General features: G+C 69.2%; 1 protein-coding gene across 1 annotated transcript in view; it reads right to left on the reverse strand.

Moving 5' to 3' along the window:
• Positions 1 to 204: 204 nt before the first annotated feature.
• The window catches only part of MUC6 (mucin 6, oligomeric mucus/gel-forming), a 34871-nt gene continuing 18265 nt past the window's right edge, over positions 205 to 16810 (reverse strand). The window contains 3 exon segments of the mRNA XM_086679313.1: positions 205 to 423; positions 739 to 866; positions 16208 to 16455. Coding sequence (XP_086535439.1) covers positions 246 to 423; positions 739 to 866; positions 16208 to 16455 — 554 coding nt within the window. The 3' untranslated portion in view covers positions 205 to 245.

Raw genomic sequence — 16810 nt, forward strand, 5'->3', positions numbered from 1 at the left:
CTCAGGGGGCCACCAGTTCATTCCAGTCTGTTGGGCTCGCTCAGCGTCCGCAGCCCTTCTCGGCAGTGCACTTCCCCTGAGGTGCCCCGCCGAGCCGGGTGCGGGGGCTCGTTGAGGCTATGCCCCGTGGGAGCAATGGCGGGGGGGGGGGGGGGCTGCCGGGCACGACAAGCCAGCGTCGGGGGTGGGAGAGGGCGGGTGGTGTCGAGAGCGGCGCTTCGTCCTCACGCCCGGGGTCTGTGTCCCTAGTCCCCACAGCGCCGGGGGTGGCACGCACAGCTGCTGAACATCTGCAGCGTGAGCACCAGCCGCTGTCCTTGTGCTCCGGGGTCTGGGCAGGGCAGCACGACCTGCTTCTCGTAGGAGCTGAGAGGGTAGCAGCAGCTGCAGTGCACATCCACTTGCTCGGTGTGAACGTTGAAACTACAAAGAAGCCACAGCCGGGAGCGTGGGTCAGGGCCGTTGCCCCGGGAGTGCTCCTCCTGCTCCTCCCCAACCAGCCCCGCAGTGCGACCCCTGCTCCTCCTGGACGGCTCCAGGGAGAAGGGCGGTGCCAAGTGCCTGGGCCAAGGGGGCCCTGAGGAGCGTGCCCCCTGCCCTTGCTGGCCTCCCCAGCTCCCGGGCAGTCAGGAGAGGGTCTGCCTTTGCCCCAGGCAGGCTGAGGCGCCGGCCTGGCCACCTGACTGGCTGGCACGCGCTCAGATGGGGGAGGCTCGCAGCCTGGGGCCAGCAGCTCACCTGGCGGAGGAGGGGCAGAAGCCCTCACAGCGGGTCACCGTCACGTTGGCCGTGCACCCCTTGTACGTGACCTCCTCCTGAAGCTCCTTCACCGAGCAGATCCCTGGGAGGCAGATAGGTGTGGTCAGCTGCCAGCCCTAATGCACGTGTGGGGGGCGACACACTCTGACCCTCCCAGGGGGCAGGAGGAGTGAGGCGGGGATTCACGAGGCTCCCATGAGTGAGGAGGGAGCAAGCTGCAAGCTTCACAGCCGCTGCTGCTCACAAGATGTCAGGATGCCTGCCTGCCCACAGTGCGGTCTCCCCGGGGCCCTCGCCCCTGCACTATAGCCCCTGTCCCAGGCCGTGTCCCCTTGTTCCAGCGCTGCTGCCCTCGGACCTCACAGCTGTGCATGGGAACCAAGGCTGATGCTCTCTCATGTGGTGTGTTCCTTCCGGAAGCTGGCTATTTTGGGGGTACCCCGAGGTCAAGGGTTTCCTGATCCCTGCTGAGTTACACTCAGGCTCCTACCCTCATGGCCCAACACTGACCTGTGCACATGGGCGTCTCTGGTCAGCTGGGACCAGAGCCGGGGGGGAACGGGGAGGACGTGAATATCCTGGAGGAGAGAGAGCATCTCGGAAGCTCCCTGCAGGGGTCTGTCCTCTCGGAAGGGACAAGGAGGGGCCCCGGCAGACAGTCTGGGCAAGCCGCCACTGGCACCCCGGCGGCAGGCAGAGCAGCGCCGACATCAGGCGCTGCCCGTGTGGAACGTAAGGGAAGAGGTTCAGTCTGCCGTGTGGCCTGCCGACCCAGGAGAAAGGAGGCTTGCTGGGGGACAAAGGAGATCCCACGCCGCGATGACCAGTGAGCTGCTGTCGGCAATGTGTGGGGAGGGCTGGATGGAGCACAGCCGCGTGGGGAGTGCGGGCTGGGAGAGAAAGGCACGGCCCAAGAGGTCCCAAAAGGCTGGGAGAAAGGGAAGAGGCGGGGGCCCCGGGGGGAGAGACCGAGGGTACGCTCCAGAGTCACCAGGCTGCACTGGAGGAAGCCAAGATGGCAGAGTGGGCCCCAGAGATACTCCTCACCTGGGGACCTGGTCGGAGAGGAGGCCAGGGGTGAGACGGGGGTGCCCCGGCTCGACCATGACTCCACAGTATGAAAGGACGAGCTTCCACGGCTCGGGGTGGAGCCGGGCAGGAACACGGTGGTCGGCTGCACACTGGAGCTAGACTGTCCGGTGGTGAGGTTGGTCACCGGAGAACTGAGGATGGCTGTCATTCCCAGGGTGGAAGACGAGAGGCCAGACGTGGGGGTTTGGGAGGTGAGAGACGTAGACTGAGAGGTGGGAGACTGGGAAGTCAGAGTGTGGGACGTGAAGGGGCTGGGTGTGGTCCTGGGTGACGAAGGAAGGAGCTTGGTGCTGGAGGCAGACAAACTCGACAAGGGTGGGGTAGAGGTGGGGAGGGAGGTAAGGGAGGACTGACTGGGAGTGGGGACAGGCGGGAAGGAAATGGATGCAGTGTGTGACAGGCTTGGGGTGCCTGAGGATGCGAGGCTGCGGGAGACAAAATTTGACCTGGTGTTGTGAGGAGATGGAGAAGAGGAGAGGGGAGGGCTGCCGGTGGAGTGGGGCTGGTGGGTCTCCGAGTGGGTTGGGGTGATGAGTCGGTGGGTGGTGTGCGTCACCGAGGACGTGGTGGAGGGGGCAGGGCGCGTGGACCGTGTGGCCTCGGGGCGCGGCGGGGTTGGCCTGGCGGAGGTGGTGCGGAAGGACGTGCCCGTGGGGGGACCTGTCGAACGCGCGCTGGTGGGGACAGCGGACGGCGTCGGGCCGGAGTGGGTCGTGTGGGGTGTGTGGGACTTGCTCGCGGTGGCCGTGTGTGTCGCGGTGTGTGTCACGGGGGTCGTGGTTCCGGACCTGGGGGGCGTTGGGGAGACGGTGGTGTGGGGAGAGGGTGAGGATTGCGTGTGGACGGGGGCGGAAGGAGGTGTCCCGGGCACGCTGGAGGTTTTGGTGGTGGTGACTGAGCTAGGCGTCTGGGTGGTCCGAGTGAGTGGCGGTGTCGTGTGCGTGGGCCGTGTGCCAGTGCCGGGCACGAAGGGCGTTGCCGAAGAGGAGAGGGGAGGGCTGCCGGTGGAGTGGGGCTGGTGGGTCTCCGGGTGGGTTGAGGTGATGAGTCGGTGGGTGGTGTGCGTCACCGAGGACGTGGTGGAGGGGGCAGGGCGCGTGGACCGTGTGGCCTCGGGGCGCGGCGGGGTTGGCCTGGCGGAGGTGGTGCGGAAGGACGTGCCCGTGGGGGGACCTGTCGAACGCGCGCTGGTGGGGACAGCGGACGGCGTCGGGCCGGAGTGGGTCGTGTGGGGTGTGTGGGACTTGCTCGCGGTGGCCGTGTGTGTCGCGGTGTGTGTCACGGGGGTCGTGGTTCCGGACCTGGGGGGCGTTGGGGAGACGGTGGTGTGGGGAGTGGGTGAGGATTGCGTGTGGACGGGGGCGGAAGGAGGTGTCCCGGGCACGCTGGAGGTTTTGGTGGTGGTGACTGAGCTAGGCGTCTGGGTGGTCCGAGTGAGTGGCGGTGTCGTGTGCGTGGGCCGTGTGCCAGTGCCGGGCACGAAGGGCGTTGCCGAAGAGGAGAGGGGAGGGCTGCCGGTGGAGTGGGGCTGGTGGGTCTCCGAGTGGGTTGGGGTGATGAGTCGGTGGGTGGTGTGCGTCACCGAGGACGTGGTGGAGGGGGCAGGGCGCGTGGACCGTGTGGCCTCGGGGCGCGGCGGGGTTGGCCTGGCGGAGGTGGTGCGGAAGGACGTGCCCGTGGGGGGACCTGTCGAACGCGCGCTGGTGGGGACAGCGGACGGCGTCGGGCCGGAGTGGGTCGTGTGGGGTGTGTGGGACTTGCTCGCGGTGGCCGTGTGTGTCGCGGTGTGTGTCACGGGGGTCGTGGTTCCGGACCTGGGGGGCGTTGGGGAGACGGTGGTGTGGGGAGTGGGTGAGGATTGCGTGTGGACGGGGGCGGAAGGAGGTGTCCCGGGCACGCTGGAGGTTTTGGTGGTGGTGACTGAGCTAGGCGTCTGGGTGGTCCGAGTGAGTGGCGGTGTCGTGTGCGTGGGCCGTGTGCCAGTGCCGGGCACGAAGGGCGTTGCCGAAGAGGAGAGGGGAGGGCTGCCGGTGGAGTGGGGCTGGTGGGTCTCCGAGTGGGTTGGGGTGATGAGTCGGTGGGTGGTGTGCGTCACCGAGGACGTGGTGGAGGGGGCAGGGCGCGTGGACCGTGTGGCCTCGGGGCGCGGCGGGGTTGGCCTGGCGGAGGTGGTGCGGAAGGACGTGCCCGTGGGGGGACCTGTCGAACGCGCGCTGGTGGGGACAGCGGACGGCGTCGGGCCGGAGTGGGTCGTGTGGGGTGTGTGGGACTTGCTCGCGGTGGCCGTGTGTGTCGCGGTGTGTGTCACGGGGGTCGTGGTTCCGGACCTGGGGGGCGTTGGGGAGACGGTGGTGTGGGGAGAGGGTGAGGATTGCGTGTGGACGGGGGCGGAAGGAGGTGTCCCGGGCACGCTGGAGGTTTTGGTGGTGGTGACTGAGCTAGGCGTCTGGGTGGTCCGAGTGAGTGGCGGTGTCGTGTGCGTGGGCCGTGTGCCAGTGCCGGGCACGAAGGGCGTTGCCGAAGAGGAGAGGGGAGGGCTGCCGGTGGAGTGGGGCTGGTGGGTCTCCGGGTGGGTTGAGGTGATGAGTCGGTGGGTGGTGTGCGTCACCGAGGACGTGGTGGAGGGGGCAGGGCGCGTGGACCGTGTGGCCTCGGGGCGCGGCGGGGTTGGCCTGGCGGAGGTGGTGCGGAAGGACGTGCCCGTGGGGGGACCTGTCGAACGCGCGCTGGTGGGGACAGCGGACGGCGTCGGGCCGGAGTGGGTCGTGTGGGGTGTGTGGGACTTGCTCGCGGTGGCCGTGTGTGTCGCGGTGTGTGTCACGGGGGTCGTGGTTCCGGACCTGGGGGGCGTTGGGGAGACGGTGGTGTGGGGAGAGGGTGAGGATTGCGTGTGGACGGGGGCGGAAGGAGGTGTCCCGGGCACGCTGGAGGTTTTGGTGGTGGTGACTGAGCTAGGCGTCTGGGTGGTCCGAGTGAGTGGCGGTGTCGTGTGCGTGGGCCGTGTGCCAGTGCCGGGCACGAAGGGCGTTGCCGAAGAGGAGAGGGGAGGGCTGCCGGTGGAGTGGGGCTGGTGGGTCTCCGAGTGGGTTGGGGTGATGAGTCGGTGGGTGGTGTGCGTCACCGAGGACGTGGTGGAGGGGGCAGGGCGCGTGGACCGTGTGGCCTCGGGGCGCGGCGGGGTTGGCCTGGCGGAGGTGGTGCGGAAGGACGTGCCCGTGGGGGGACCTGTCGAACGCGCGCTGGTGGGGACAGCGGACGGCGTCGGGCCGGAGTGGGTCGTGTGGGGTGTGTGGGACTTGCTCGCGGTGGCCGTGTGTGTCGCGGTGTGTGTCACGGGGGTCGTGGTTCCGGACCTGGGGGGCGTTGGGGAGACGGTGGTGTGGGGAGTGGGTGAGGATTGCGTGTGGACGGGGGCGGAAGGAGGTGTCCCGGGCACGCTGGAGGTTTTGGTGGTGGTGACTGAGCTAGGCGTCTGGGTGGTCCGAGTGAGTGGCGGTGTCGTGTGCGTGGGCCGTGTGCCAGTGCCGGGCACGAAGGGCGTTGCCGAAGAGGAGAGGGGAGGGCTGCCGGTGGAGTGGGGCTGGTGGGTCTCCGAGTGGGTTGGGGTGATGAGTCGGTGGGTGGTGTGCGTCACCGAGGACGTGGTGGAGGGGGCAGGGCGCGTGGACCGTGTGGCCTCGGGGCGCGGCGGGGTTGGCCTGGCGGAGGTGGTGCGGAAGGACGTGCCCGTGGGGGGACCTGTCGAACGCGCGCTGGTGGGGACAGCGGACGGCGTCGGGCCGGAGTGGGTCGTGTGGGGTGTGTGGGACTTGCTCGCGGTGGCCGTGTGTGTCGCGGTGTGTGTCACGGGGGTCGTGGTTCCGGACCTGGGGGGCGTTGGGGAGACGGTGGTGTGGGGAGAGGGTGAGGATTGCGTGTGGACGGGGGCGGAAGGAGGTGTCCCGGGCACGCTGGAGGTTTTGGTGGTGGTGACTGAGCTAGGCGTCTGGGTGGTCCGAGTGAGTGGCGGTGTCGTGTGCGTGGGGCGTGTGCCAGTGCCGGGCACGAAGGGCGTTGCCGAAGAGGAGAGGGGAGGGCTGCCGGTGGAGTGGGGCTGGTGGGTCTCCGGGTGGGTTGGGGTGATGAGTCGGTGGGTGGTGTGCGTCACCGAGGACGTGGTGGAGGGGGCAGGGCGCGTGGACCGTGTGGCTTCGGGGCGCGGCGGGGTTGGCCTGGCGGAGGTGGTGCGGAAGGACGTGCCCGTGGGGGGACCTGTCGAACGCGCGCTGGTGGGGACAGCGGACGGCGTCGGGCCGGAGTGGGTCGTGTGGGGTGTGTGGGACTTGCTCGCGGTGGCCGTGTGTGTCGCGGTGTGTGTCACGGGGGTCGTGGTTCCGGACCTGTGGGGCGTTGGGGAGACGGTGGTGTGGGGAGAGGGTGAGGATTGCGTGTGGACGGGGGCGGAAGGAGGTGTCCCGGGCACGCTGGAGGTTTTGGTGGTGGTGACTGAGCTAGGCGTCTGGGTGGTCCGAGTGAGTGGCGGTGTCGTGTGCGTGGGCCGTGTGCCAGTGCCGGGCACGAAGGGCGTTGCCGAAGAGGAGAGGGGAGGGCTGCCGGTGGAGTGGGGCTGGTGGGTCTCCGAGTGGGTTGGGGTGATGAGTCGGTGGGTGGTGTGCGTCACCGAGGACGTGGTGGAGGGGGCAGGGCGCGTGGACCGTGTGGCCTCGGGTCGCGGCGGGGTTGGCCTGGCGGAGGTGGTGCGGAAGGACGTGCCCGTGGGGGGACCTGTCGAACGCGCGCTGGTGGGGACAGCGGACGGCGTCGGGCCGGAGTGGGTCGTGTGGGGTGTGTGGGACTTGCTCGCGGTGGCCGTGTGTGTCGCGGTGTGTGTCACGGGGGTCGTGGTTCCGGACCTGGGGGGCGTTGGGGAGACGGTGGTGTGGGGAGTGGGTGAGGATTGCGTGTGGACGGGGGCGGAAGGAGGTGTCCCGGGCACGCTGGAGGTTTTGGTGGTGGTGACTGAGCTAGGCGTCTGGGTGGTCCGAGTGAGTGGCGGTGTCGTGTGCGTGGGCCGTGTGCCAGTGCCGGGCACGAAGGGCGTTGCCGAAGAGGAGAGGGGAGGGCTGCCGGTGGAGTGGGGCTGGTGGGTCTCCGGGTGGGTTGGGGTGATGAGTCGGTGGGTGGTGTGCGTCACCGAGGACGTGGTGGAGGGGGCAGGGCGCGTGGACCGTGTGGCCTCGGGGCGCGGCGGGGTTGGCCTGGCGGAGGTGGTGCGGAAGGACGTGCCCGTGGGGGGACCTGTCGAACGCGCGCTGGTGGGGACAGCGGACGGCGTCGGGCCGGAGTGGGTCGTGTGGGGTGTGTGGGACTTGCTCGCGGTGGCCGTGTGTGTCGCGGTGTGTGTCACGGGGGTCGTGGTTCCGGACCTGGGGGGCGTTGGGGAGACGGTGGTGTGGGGAGAGGGTGAGGATTGCGTGTGGACGGGGGCGGAAGGAGGTGTCCCGGGCACGCTGGAGGTTTTGGTGGTGGTGACTGAGCTAGGCGTCTGGGTGGTCCGAGTGAGTGGCGGTGTCGTGTGCGTGGGCCGTGTGCCAGTGCCGGGCACGAAGGGCGTTGCCGAAGAGGAGAGGGGAGGGCTGCCGGTGGAGTGGGGCTGGTGGGTCTCCGGGTGGGTTGGGGTGATGAGTCGGTGGGTGGTGTGCGTCACCGAGGACGTGGTGGAGGGGGCAGGGCGCGTGGACCGTGTGGCCTCGGGGCGCGGCGGGGTTGGCCTGGCGGAGGTGGTGCGGAAGGACGTGCCCGTGGGGGGACCTGTCGAACGCGCGCTGGTGGGGACAGCGGACGGCGTCGGGCCGGAGTGGGTCGTGTGGGGTGTGTGGGACTTGCTCGCGGTGGCCGTGTGTGTCGCGGTGTGTGTCACGGGGGTCGTGGTTCCGGACCTGTGGGGCGTTGGGGAGACGGTGGTGTGGGGAGAGGGTGAGGATTGCGTGTGGACGGGGGCGGAAGGAGGTGTCCCGGGCACGCTGGAGGTTTTGGTGGTGGTGACTGAGCTAGGCGTCTGGGTGGTCCGAGTGAGTGGCGGTGTCGTGTGCGTGGGCCGTGTGCCAGTGCCGGGCACGAAGGGCGTTGCCGAAGAGGAGAGGGGAGGGCTGCCGGTGGAGTGGGGCTGGTGGGTCTCCGAGTGGGTTGGGGTGATGAGTCGGTGGGTGGTGTGCGTCACCGAGGACGTGGTGGAGGGGGCAGGGCGCGTGGACCGTGTGGCCTCGGGGCGCGGCGGGGTTGGCCTGGCGGAGGTGGTGCGGAAGGACGTGCCCGTGGGGGGACCTGTCGAACGCGCGCTGGTGGGGACAGCGGACGGCGTCGGGCCGGAGTGGGTCGTGTGGGGTGTGTGGGACTTGCTCGCGGTGGCCGTGTGTGTCGCGGTGTGTGTCACGGGGGTCGTGGTTCCGGACCTGGGGGGCGTTGGGGAGACGGTGGTGTGGGGAGTGGGTGAGGATTGCGTGTGGACGGGGGCGGAAGGAGGTGTCCCGGGCACGCTGGAGGTTTTGGTGGTGGTGACTGAGCTAGGCGTCTGGGTGGTCCGAGTGAGTGGCGGTGTCGTGTGCGTGGGCCGTGTGCCAGTGCCGGGCACGAAGGGCGTTGCCGAAGAGGAGAGGGGAGGGCTGCCGGTGGAGTGGGGCTGGTGGGTCTCCGAGTGGGTTGGGGTGATGAGTCGGTGGGTGGTGTGCGTCACCGAGGACGTGGTGGAGGGGGCAGGGCGCGTGGACCGTGTGGCCTCGGGGCGCGGCGGGGTTGGCCTGGCGGAGGTGGTGCGGAAGGACGTGCCCTTGGGGGGACCTGTCGAACGCGCGCTGGTGGGGACAGCGGACGGCGTCGGGCCGGAGTGGGTCGTGTGGGGTGTGTGGGACTTGCTCGCGGTGGCCGTGTGTGTCGCGGTGTGTGTCACGGGGGTCGTGGTTCCGGACCTGGGGGGCGTTGGGGAGACGGTGGTGTGGGGAGAGGGTGAGGATTGCGTGTGGACGGGGGCGGAAGGAGGTGTCCCGGGCACGCTGGAGGTTTTGGTGGTGGTGACTGAGCTAGGCGTCTGGGTGGTCCGAGTGAGTGGCGGTGTCGTGTGCGTGGGCCGTGTGCCAGTGCCGGGCACGAAGGGCGTTGCCGAAGAGGAGAGGGGAGGGCTGCCGGTGGAGTGAGGCTGGTGGGTCTCCGGGTGGGTTGGGGTGATGAGTCGGTGGGTGGTGTGCGTCACCGAGGACGTGGTGGAGGGGGCAGGGCGCGTGGACCGTGTGGCCTCGGGGCGCGGCGGGGTTGGCCTGGCGGAGGTGGTGCGGAAGGACGTGCCCGTGGGGGGACCTGTCGAACGCGCGCTGGTGGGGACAGCGGACGGCGTCGGGCCGGAGTGGGTCGTGTGGGGTGTGTGGGACTTGCTCGCGGTGGCCGTGTGTGTCGCGGTGTGTGTCACGGGGGTCGTGGTTCCGGACCTGGGGGGCGTTGGGGAGACGGTGGTGTGGGGAGAGGGTGAGGATTGCGTGTGGACGGGGGCGGAAGGAGGTGTCCCGGGCACGCTGGAGGTTTTGGTGGTGGTGACTGAGCTAGGCGTCTGGGTGGTCCGAGTGAGTGGCGGTGTCGTGTGCGTGGGCCGTGTGCCAGTGCCGGGCACGAAGGGCGTTGCCGAGGAGGAGAGGGGAGGGCTGCCGGTGGAGTGGGGCTGGTGGGTCTCCGGGTGGGTTGGGGTGATGAGTCGGTGGGTGGTGTGCGTCACCGAGGACGTGGTGGAGGGGGCAGGGCGCGTGGACCGTGTGGCCTCGGGGCGCGGCGGGGTTGGCCTGGCGGAGGTGGTGCGGAAGGACGTGCCCGTGGGGGGACCTGTCGAACGCGCGCTGGTGGGGACAGCGGACGGCGTCGGGCCGGAGTGGGTCGTGTGGGGTGTGTGGGACTTGCTCGCGGTGGCCGTGTGTGTCGCGGTGTGTGTCACGGGGGTCGTGGTTCCGGACCTGGGGGGCGTTGGGGAGACGGTGGTGTGGGGAGTGGGTGAGGATTGCGTGTGGACGGGGGCGGAAGGAGGTGTCCCGGGCACGCTGGAGGTTTTGGTGGTGGTGACTGAGCTAGGCGTCTGGGTGGTCCGAGTGAGTGGCGGTGTCGTGTGCGTGGGCCGTGTGCCAGTGCCGGGCACGAAGGGCGTTGCCGAAGAGGAGAGGGGAGGGCTGCCGGTGGAGTGGGGCTGGTGGGTCTCCGAGTGGGTTGGGGTGATGAGTCGGTGGGTGGTGTGCGTCACCGAGGACGTGGTGGAGGGGGCAGGGCGCGTGGACCGTGTGGCCTCGGGGCGCGGCGGGGTTGGCCTGGCGGAGGTGGTGCGGAAGGACGTGCCCGTGGGGGGACCTGTCGAACGCGCGCTGGTGGGGACAGCGGACGGCGTCGGGCCGGAGTGGGTCGTGTGGGGTGTGTGGGACTTGCTCGCGGTGGCCGTGTGTGTCGCGGTGTGTGTCACGGGGGTCGTGGTTCCGGACCTGGGGGGCGTTGGGGAGACGGTGGTGTGGGGAGTGGGTGAGGATTGCGTGTGGACGGGGGCGGAAGGAGGTGTCCCGGGCACGCTGGAGGTTTTGGTGGTGGTGACTGAGCTAGGCGTCTGGGTGGTCCGAGTGAGTGGCGGTGTCGTGTGCGTGGGCCGTGTGCCAGTGCCGGGCACGAAGGGCGTTGCCGAAGAGGAGAGGGGAGGGCTGCCGGTGGAGTGGGGCTGGTGGGTCTCCGAGTGGGTTGGGGTGATGAGTCGGTGGGTGGTGTGCGTCACCGAGGACGTGGTGGAGGGGGCAGGGCGCGTGGACCGTGTGGCCTCGGGGCGCGGCGGGGTTGGCCTGGCGGAGGTGGTGCGGAAGGACGTGCCCTTGGGGGGACCTGTCGAACGCGCGCTGGTGGGGACAGCGGACGGCGTCGGGCCGGAGTGGGTCGTGTGGGGTGTGTGGGACTTGCTCGCGGTGGCCGTGTGTGTCGCGGTGTGTGTCACGGGGGTCGTGGTTCCGGACCTGGGGGGCGTTGGGGAGACGGTGGTGTGGGGAGAGGGTGAGGATTGCGTGTGGACGGGGGCGGAAGGAGGTGTCCCGGGCACGCTGGAGGTTTTGGTGGTGGTGACTGAGCTAGGCGTCTGGGTGGTCCGAGTGAGTGGCGGTGTCGTGTGCGTGGGCCGTGTGCCAGTGCCGGGCACGAAGGGCGTTGCCGAAGAGGAGAGGGGAGGGCTGCCGGTGGAGTGGGGCTGGTGGGTCTCCGGGTGGGTTGGGGTGATGAGTCGGTGGGTGGTGTGCGTCACCGAGGACGTGGTGGAGGGGGCAGGGCGCGTGGACCGTGTGGCCTCGGGGCGCGGCGGGGTTGGCCTGGCGGAGGTGGTGCGGAAGGACGTGCCCGTGGGGGGACCTGTCGAACGCGCGCTGGTGGGGACAGCGGACGGCGTCGGGCCGGAGTGGGTCGTGTGGGGTGTGTGGGACTTGCTCGCGGTGGCCGTGTGTGTCGCGGTGTGTGTCACGGGGGTCGTGGTTCCGGACCTGGGGGGCGTTGGGGAGACGGTGGTGTGGGGAGAGGGTGAGGATTGCGTGTGGACGGGGGCGGAAGGAGGTGTCCCGGGCACGCTGGAGGTTTTGGTGGTGGTGACTGAGCTAGGCGTCTGGGTGGTCCGAGTGAGTGGCGGTGTCGTGTGCGTGGGCCGTGTGCCAGTGCCGGGCACGAAGGGCGTTGCCGAGGAGGAGAGGGGAGGGCTGCCGGTGGAGTGGGGCTGGTGGGTCTCCGGGTGGGTTGGGGTGATGAGTCGGTGGGTGGTGTGCGTCACCGAGGACGTGGTGGAGGGGGCAGGGCGCGTGGACCGTGTGGCCTCGGGGCGCGGCGGGGTTGGCCTGGCGGAGGTGGTGCGGAAGGACGTGCCCGTGGGGGGACCTGTCGAACGCGCGCTGGTGGGGACAGCGGACGGCGTCGGGCCGGAGTGGGTCGTGTGGGGTGTGTGGGACTTGCTCGCGGTGGCCGTGTGTGTCGCGGTGTGTGTCACGGGGGTCGTGGTTCCGGACCTGGGGGGCGTTGGGGAGACGGTGGTGTGGGGAGTGGGTGAGGATTGCGTGTGGACGGGGGCGGAAGGAGGTGTCCCGGGCACGCTGGAGGTTTTGGTGGTGGTGACTGAGCTAGGCGTCTGGGTGGTCCGAGTGAGTGGCGGTGTCGTGTGCGTGGGCCGTGTGCCAGTGCCGGGCACGAAGGGCGTTGCCGAAGAGGAGAGGGGAGGGCTGCCGGTGGAGTGGGGCTGGTGGGTCTCCGAGTGGGTTGGGGTGATGAGTCGGTGGGTGGTGTGCGTCACCGAGGACGTGGTGGAGGGGGCAGGGCGCGTGGACCGTGTGGCCTCGGGGCGCGGCGGGGTTGGCCTGGCGGAGGTGGTGCGGAAGGACGTGCCCGTGGGGGGACCTGTCGAACGCGCGCTGGTGGGGACAGCGGACGGCGTCGGGCCGGAGTGGGTCGTGTGGGGTGTGTGGGACTTGCTCGCGGTGGCCGTGTGTGTCGCGGTGTGTGTCACGGGGGTCGTGGTTCCGGACCTGGGGGGCGTTGGGGAGACGGTGGTGTGGGGAGTGGGTGAGGATTGCGTGTGGACGGGGGCGGAAGGAGGTGTCCCGGGCACGCTGGAGGTTTTGGTGGTGGTGACTGAGCTAGGCGTCTGGGTGGTCCGAGTGAGTGGCGGTGTCGTGTGCGTGGGCCGTGTGCCAGTGCCGGGCACGAAGGGCGTTGCCGAAGAGGAGAGGGGAGGGCTGCCGGTGGAGTGGGGCTGGTGGGTCTCCGAGTGGGTTGGGGTGATGAGTCGGTGGGTGGTGTGCGTCACCGAGGACGTGGTGGAGGGGGCAGGGCGCGTGGACCGTGTGGCCTCGGGGCGCGGCGGGGTTGGCCTGGCGGAGGTGGTGCGGAAGGACGTGCCCGTGGGGGGACCTGTCGAACGCGCGCTGGTGGGGACAGCGGACGGCGTCGGGCCGGAGTGGGTCGTGTGGGGTGTGTGGGACTTGCTCGCGGTGGCCGTGTGTGTCGCGGTGTGTGTCACGGGGGTCGTGGTTCCGGACCTGGGGGGCGTTGGGGAGACGGTGGTGTGGGGAGAGGGTGAGGATTGCGTGTGGACGGGGGCGGAAGGAGGTGTCCCGGGCACGCTGGAGGTTTTGGTGGTGGTGACTGAGCTAGGCGTCTGGGTGGTCCGAGTGAGTGGCGGTGTCGTGTGCGTGGGCCGTGTGCCAGTGCCGGGCACGAAGGGCGTTGCCGAAGAGGAGAGGGGAGGGCTGCCGGTGGAGTGGGGCTGGTGGGTCTCCGAGTGGGTTGGGGTGATGAGTCGGTGGGTGGTGTGCGTCACCGAGGACGTGGTGGAGGGGGCAGGGCGCGTGGACCGTGTGGCCTCGGGGCGCGGCGGGGTTGGCCTGGCGGAGGTGGTGCGGAAGGACGTGCCCTTGGGGGGACCTGTCGAACGCGCGCTGGTGGGGACAGCGGACGGCGTCGGGCCGGAGTGGGTCGTGTGGGGTGTGTGGGACTTGCTCGCGGTGGCCGTGTGTGTCGCGGTGTGTGTCACGGGGGTCGTGGTTCCGGACCTGGGGGGCGTTGGGGAGACGGTGGTGTGGGGAGAGGGTGAGGATTGCGTGGGGACGGGGGCGGAAGGAGGTGTCCCGGGCACGCTGGAGGTTTTGGTGGTGGTGACTGAGCTAGGCGTCTGGGTGGTCCGAGTGAGTGGCGGTGTCGTGTGCGTGGGCCGTGTGCCAGTGCCGGGCACGAAGGGCGTTGCCGAAGAGGAGAGGGGAGGGCTGCCGGTGGAGTGGGGCTGGTGGGTCTCCGAGTGGGTTGGGGTGATGAGTCGGTGGGTGGTGTGCGTCACCGAGGACGTGGTGGAGGGGGCAGGGCGCGTGGACCGTGTGGCCTCGGGGCGCGGCGGGGTTGGCCTGGCGGAGGTGGTGCGGAAGGACGTGCCCGTGGGGGGACCTGTCGAACGCGCGCTGGTGGGGACAGCGGACGGCGTCGGGCCGGAGTGGGTCGTGTGGGGTGTGTGGGACTTGCTCGCGGTGGCCGTGTGTGTCGCGGTGTGTGTCACGGGGGTCGTGGTTCCGGACCTGGGGGGCGTTGGGGAGACGGTGGTGTGGGGAGAGGGTGAGGATTGCGTGGGGACGGGGGCGGAAGGAGGTGTCCCGGGCACGCTGGAGGTTTTGGTGGTGGTGACTGAGCTAGGCGTCTGGGTGGTCCGAGTGAGTGGCGGTGTCGTGTGCGTGGGCCGTGTGCCAGTGCCGGGCACGAAGGGCGTTGCCGAAGAGGAGAGGGGAGGGCTGCCGGTGGAGTGGGGCTGGTGGGTCTCCGAGTGGGTTGGGGTGATGAGTCGGTGGGTGGTGTGCGTCACCGAGGACGTGGTGGAGGGGGCAGGGCGCGTGGACCGTGTGGCCTCGGGGCGCGGCGGGGTTGGCCTGGCGGAGGTGGTGCGGAAGGACGTGCCCGTGGGGGGACCTGTCGAACGCGCGCTGGTGGGGACAGCGGACGGCGTCGGGCCGGAGTGGGTCGTGTGGGGTGTGTGGGACTTGCTCGCGGTGGCCGTGTGTGTCGCGGTGTGTGTCACGGGGGTCGTGGTTCCGGACCTGGGGGGCGTTGGGGAGACGGTGGTGTGGGGAGAGGGTGAGGATTGCGTGGGGACGGGGGCGGAAGGAGGTGTCCCGGGCACGCTGGAGGTTTTGGTGGTGGTGACTGAGCTAGGCGTCTGGGTGGTCCGAGTGAGTGGCGGTGTCGTGTGCGTGGGCCGTGTGCCAGTGCCGGGCACGAAGGGCGTTGCCGAAGAGGAGAGGGGAGGGCTGCCGGTGGAGTGGGGCTGGTGGGTCTCCGAGTGGGTTGGGGTGATGAGTCGGTGGGTGGTGTGCGTCACCGAGGACGTGGTGGAGGGGGCAGGGCGCGTGGACCGTGTGGCCTCGGGGCGCGGCGGGGTTGGCCTGGCGGAGGTGGTGCGGAAGGACGTGCCCGTGGGGGGACCTGTCGAACGCGCGCTGGTGGGGACAGCGGACGGCGTCGGGCCGGAGTGGGTCGTGTGGGGTGTGTGGGACTTGCTCGCGGTGGCCGTGTGTGTCGCGGTGTGTGTCACGGGGGTCGTGGTTCCGGACCTGGGGGGCGTTGGGGAGACGGTGGTGTGGGGAGAGGGTGAGGATTGCGTGTGGACGGGGGCGGAAGGAGGTGTCCCGGGCACGCTGGAGGTTTTGGTGGTGGTGACTGAGCTAGGCGTCTGGGTGGTCCGAGTGAGTGGCGGTGTCGTGTGCGTGGGCCGTGTGCCAGTGCCGGGCACGAAGGGCGTTGCCGAAGAGGAGAGGGGAGGGCTGCCGGTGGAGTGGGGCTGGTGGGTCTCCGAGTGGGTTGGGGTGATGAGTCGGTGGGTGGTGTGCGTCACCGAGGACGTGGTGGAGGGGGCAGGGCGCGTGGACCGTGTGGCCTCGGGGCGCGGCGGGGTTGGCCTGGCGGAGGTGGTGCGCAAGGACGTGCCCGTGGGGGGACCTGTCAACCAGGCGTTCGTGGGTACAGGAGACGGTGGGATAGAATGACTTGTGTGTCGTGTGTCAGATGTGCTGGAGGTAAGTGTTCTGTGTGTGCTCTCTTCAGGGTGGAGTGTGGAGTGTGTCATGATGGGACTTGTGTGTTGGCTGCTGTGGCCTTTGGTAGTCTCAGGGGCTCGGGGGGACTCCGTGTGCCTTGTCTCCCTGGTGGCAGGTGTGTCCGGGGTCCCGTGGTGTGTAGCGATCGCTGCGGGAAACAGTGTGTGTCAGTCAAGTGCTTCTCCTCCTGGTCTTACCTGGGTGACGACCCGTCCCGTCCCCCAGTCCTGACTCGTTTTCTTCCTGCCCGCCTGTGGCTTCTGTGTGTACCTGGTGGGGATGTCCCAGGCATTCCCTGAGCGTGCCTATCGTGTTACCTTCTGTCTCCCCCTGGGGTTTTGTGAGTCCTTTGCACCTTGGCTTCTGGGTTGTGCTTTCAGTTGGTACTGCTTTGCCCATGTGGCACCTTTCCCCTCCCCCACTCTCATCTGGCTGTCTTTGCTGTGCGGTGCCTGCCGCCATGGGCCTCCTGCTGGTGTTCTGGGTAAGGTCTCAGTTTCTAGGTTTCTGTGAGACGATTTGGGACGCTCGTCACCCAACCTGGAGTAGTTTGGGCTGCACTGAAGGCAGCGGCACGTGTGTATGTTTCCCCTGGGGAGGGTCTCTGATGCTGGTCTTGAGAGGCTGAGTGGCTGCAGTTAGGGCGCCACGCTTGAGCCTGGGGGTTCGATGGGCACCCCTTCGTGACCCGACCTCACCTGCCTCCCTCCCATGCAGCCCCTTGCTGCTTCCATCCTGTTTCTCGGTATGTGTTGTGCCTGGTCTTTTGGGGCCTGTCACGTGGAGGCATCCTTACTTGGGGGCCCCGTGGAAGTCTCTGACGTTTGTGGGATCGGCGGTACTGGTGTGGTCTGCTCTGTGGCCCGAGCTGTGGATTGCGTGGCTGAGCTCAGCGTGAACGTCGTGGGTTTCCTTGTGGCCTGTGTCACCGTGGATCCTGTGGCCGTTGACTTGATAGAGGCTGTTGTGGCTGGTGCTGAGGTGGCCCGTGTGGTGATGGCAGAGGTGGTTCGAGGAGAGTCTGCAGGGGGCAGATCCCAGAACATCCCTCCAGCCCTGCTCCCACTTTCCCTGCTGATTCTGAGGTCCCTGCACCCTTTGGGAGGGCTCTGTCTCCCCTGTCCTCGCCCCTCTCAGTCCCATGTGCTACTGTGACTGGCCCTGGCTTGAGTGGCTTTGGTGGTGTTTTCATTGACCGCGTGGCCGTTGGGCCACTGACTGTCCATCCACCCACCGTTTCTAATACGACACAAGGTGTGTCGGCTGCCAGGAGGCCTTCTGCTGTGCCAGGTGGGGTGGGTAGCATGCCGGGCCCGTGCCTGTTGCAGGGGCCTGTCTCAGTGGCATGTCGTACGTATTTTCTATCAATAGCGTAA

The sequence above is a fragment of the Puma concolor genome, chromosome D1 (assembly GCF_028749965.1).
Source record: "Puma concolor isolate L17-30 chromosome D1, mPumCon1.1.hap2, whole genome shotgun sequence".
Lineage (NCBI taxonomy): Eukaryota > Metazoa > Chordata > Mammalia > Carnivora > Felidae > Puma > Puma concolor.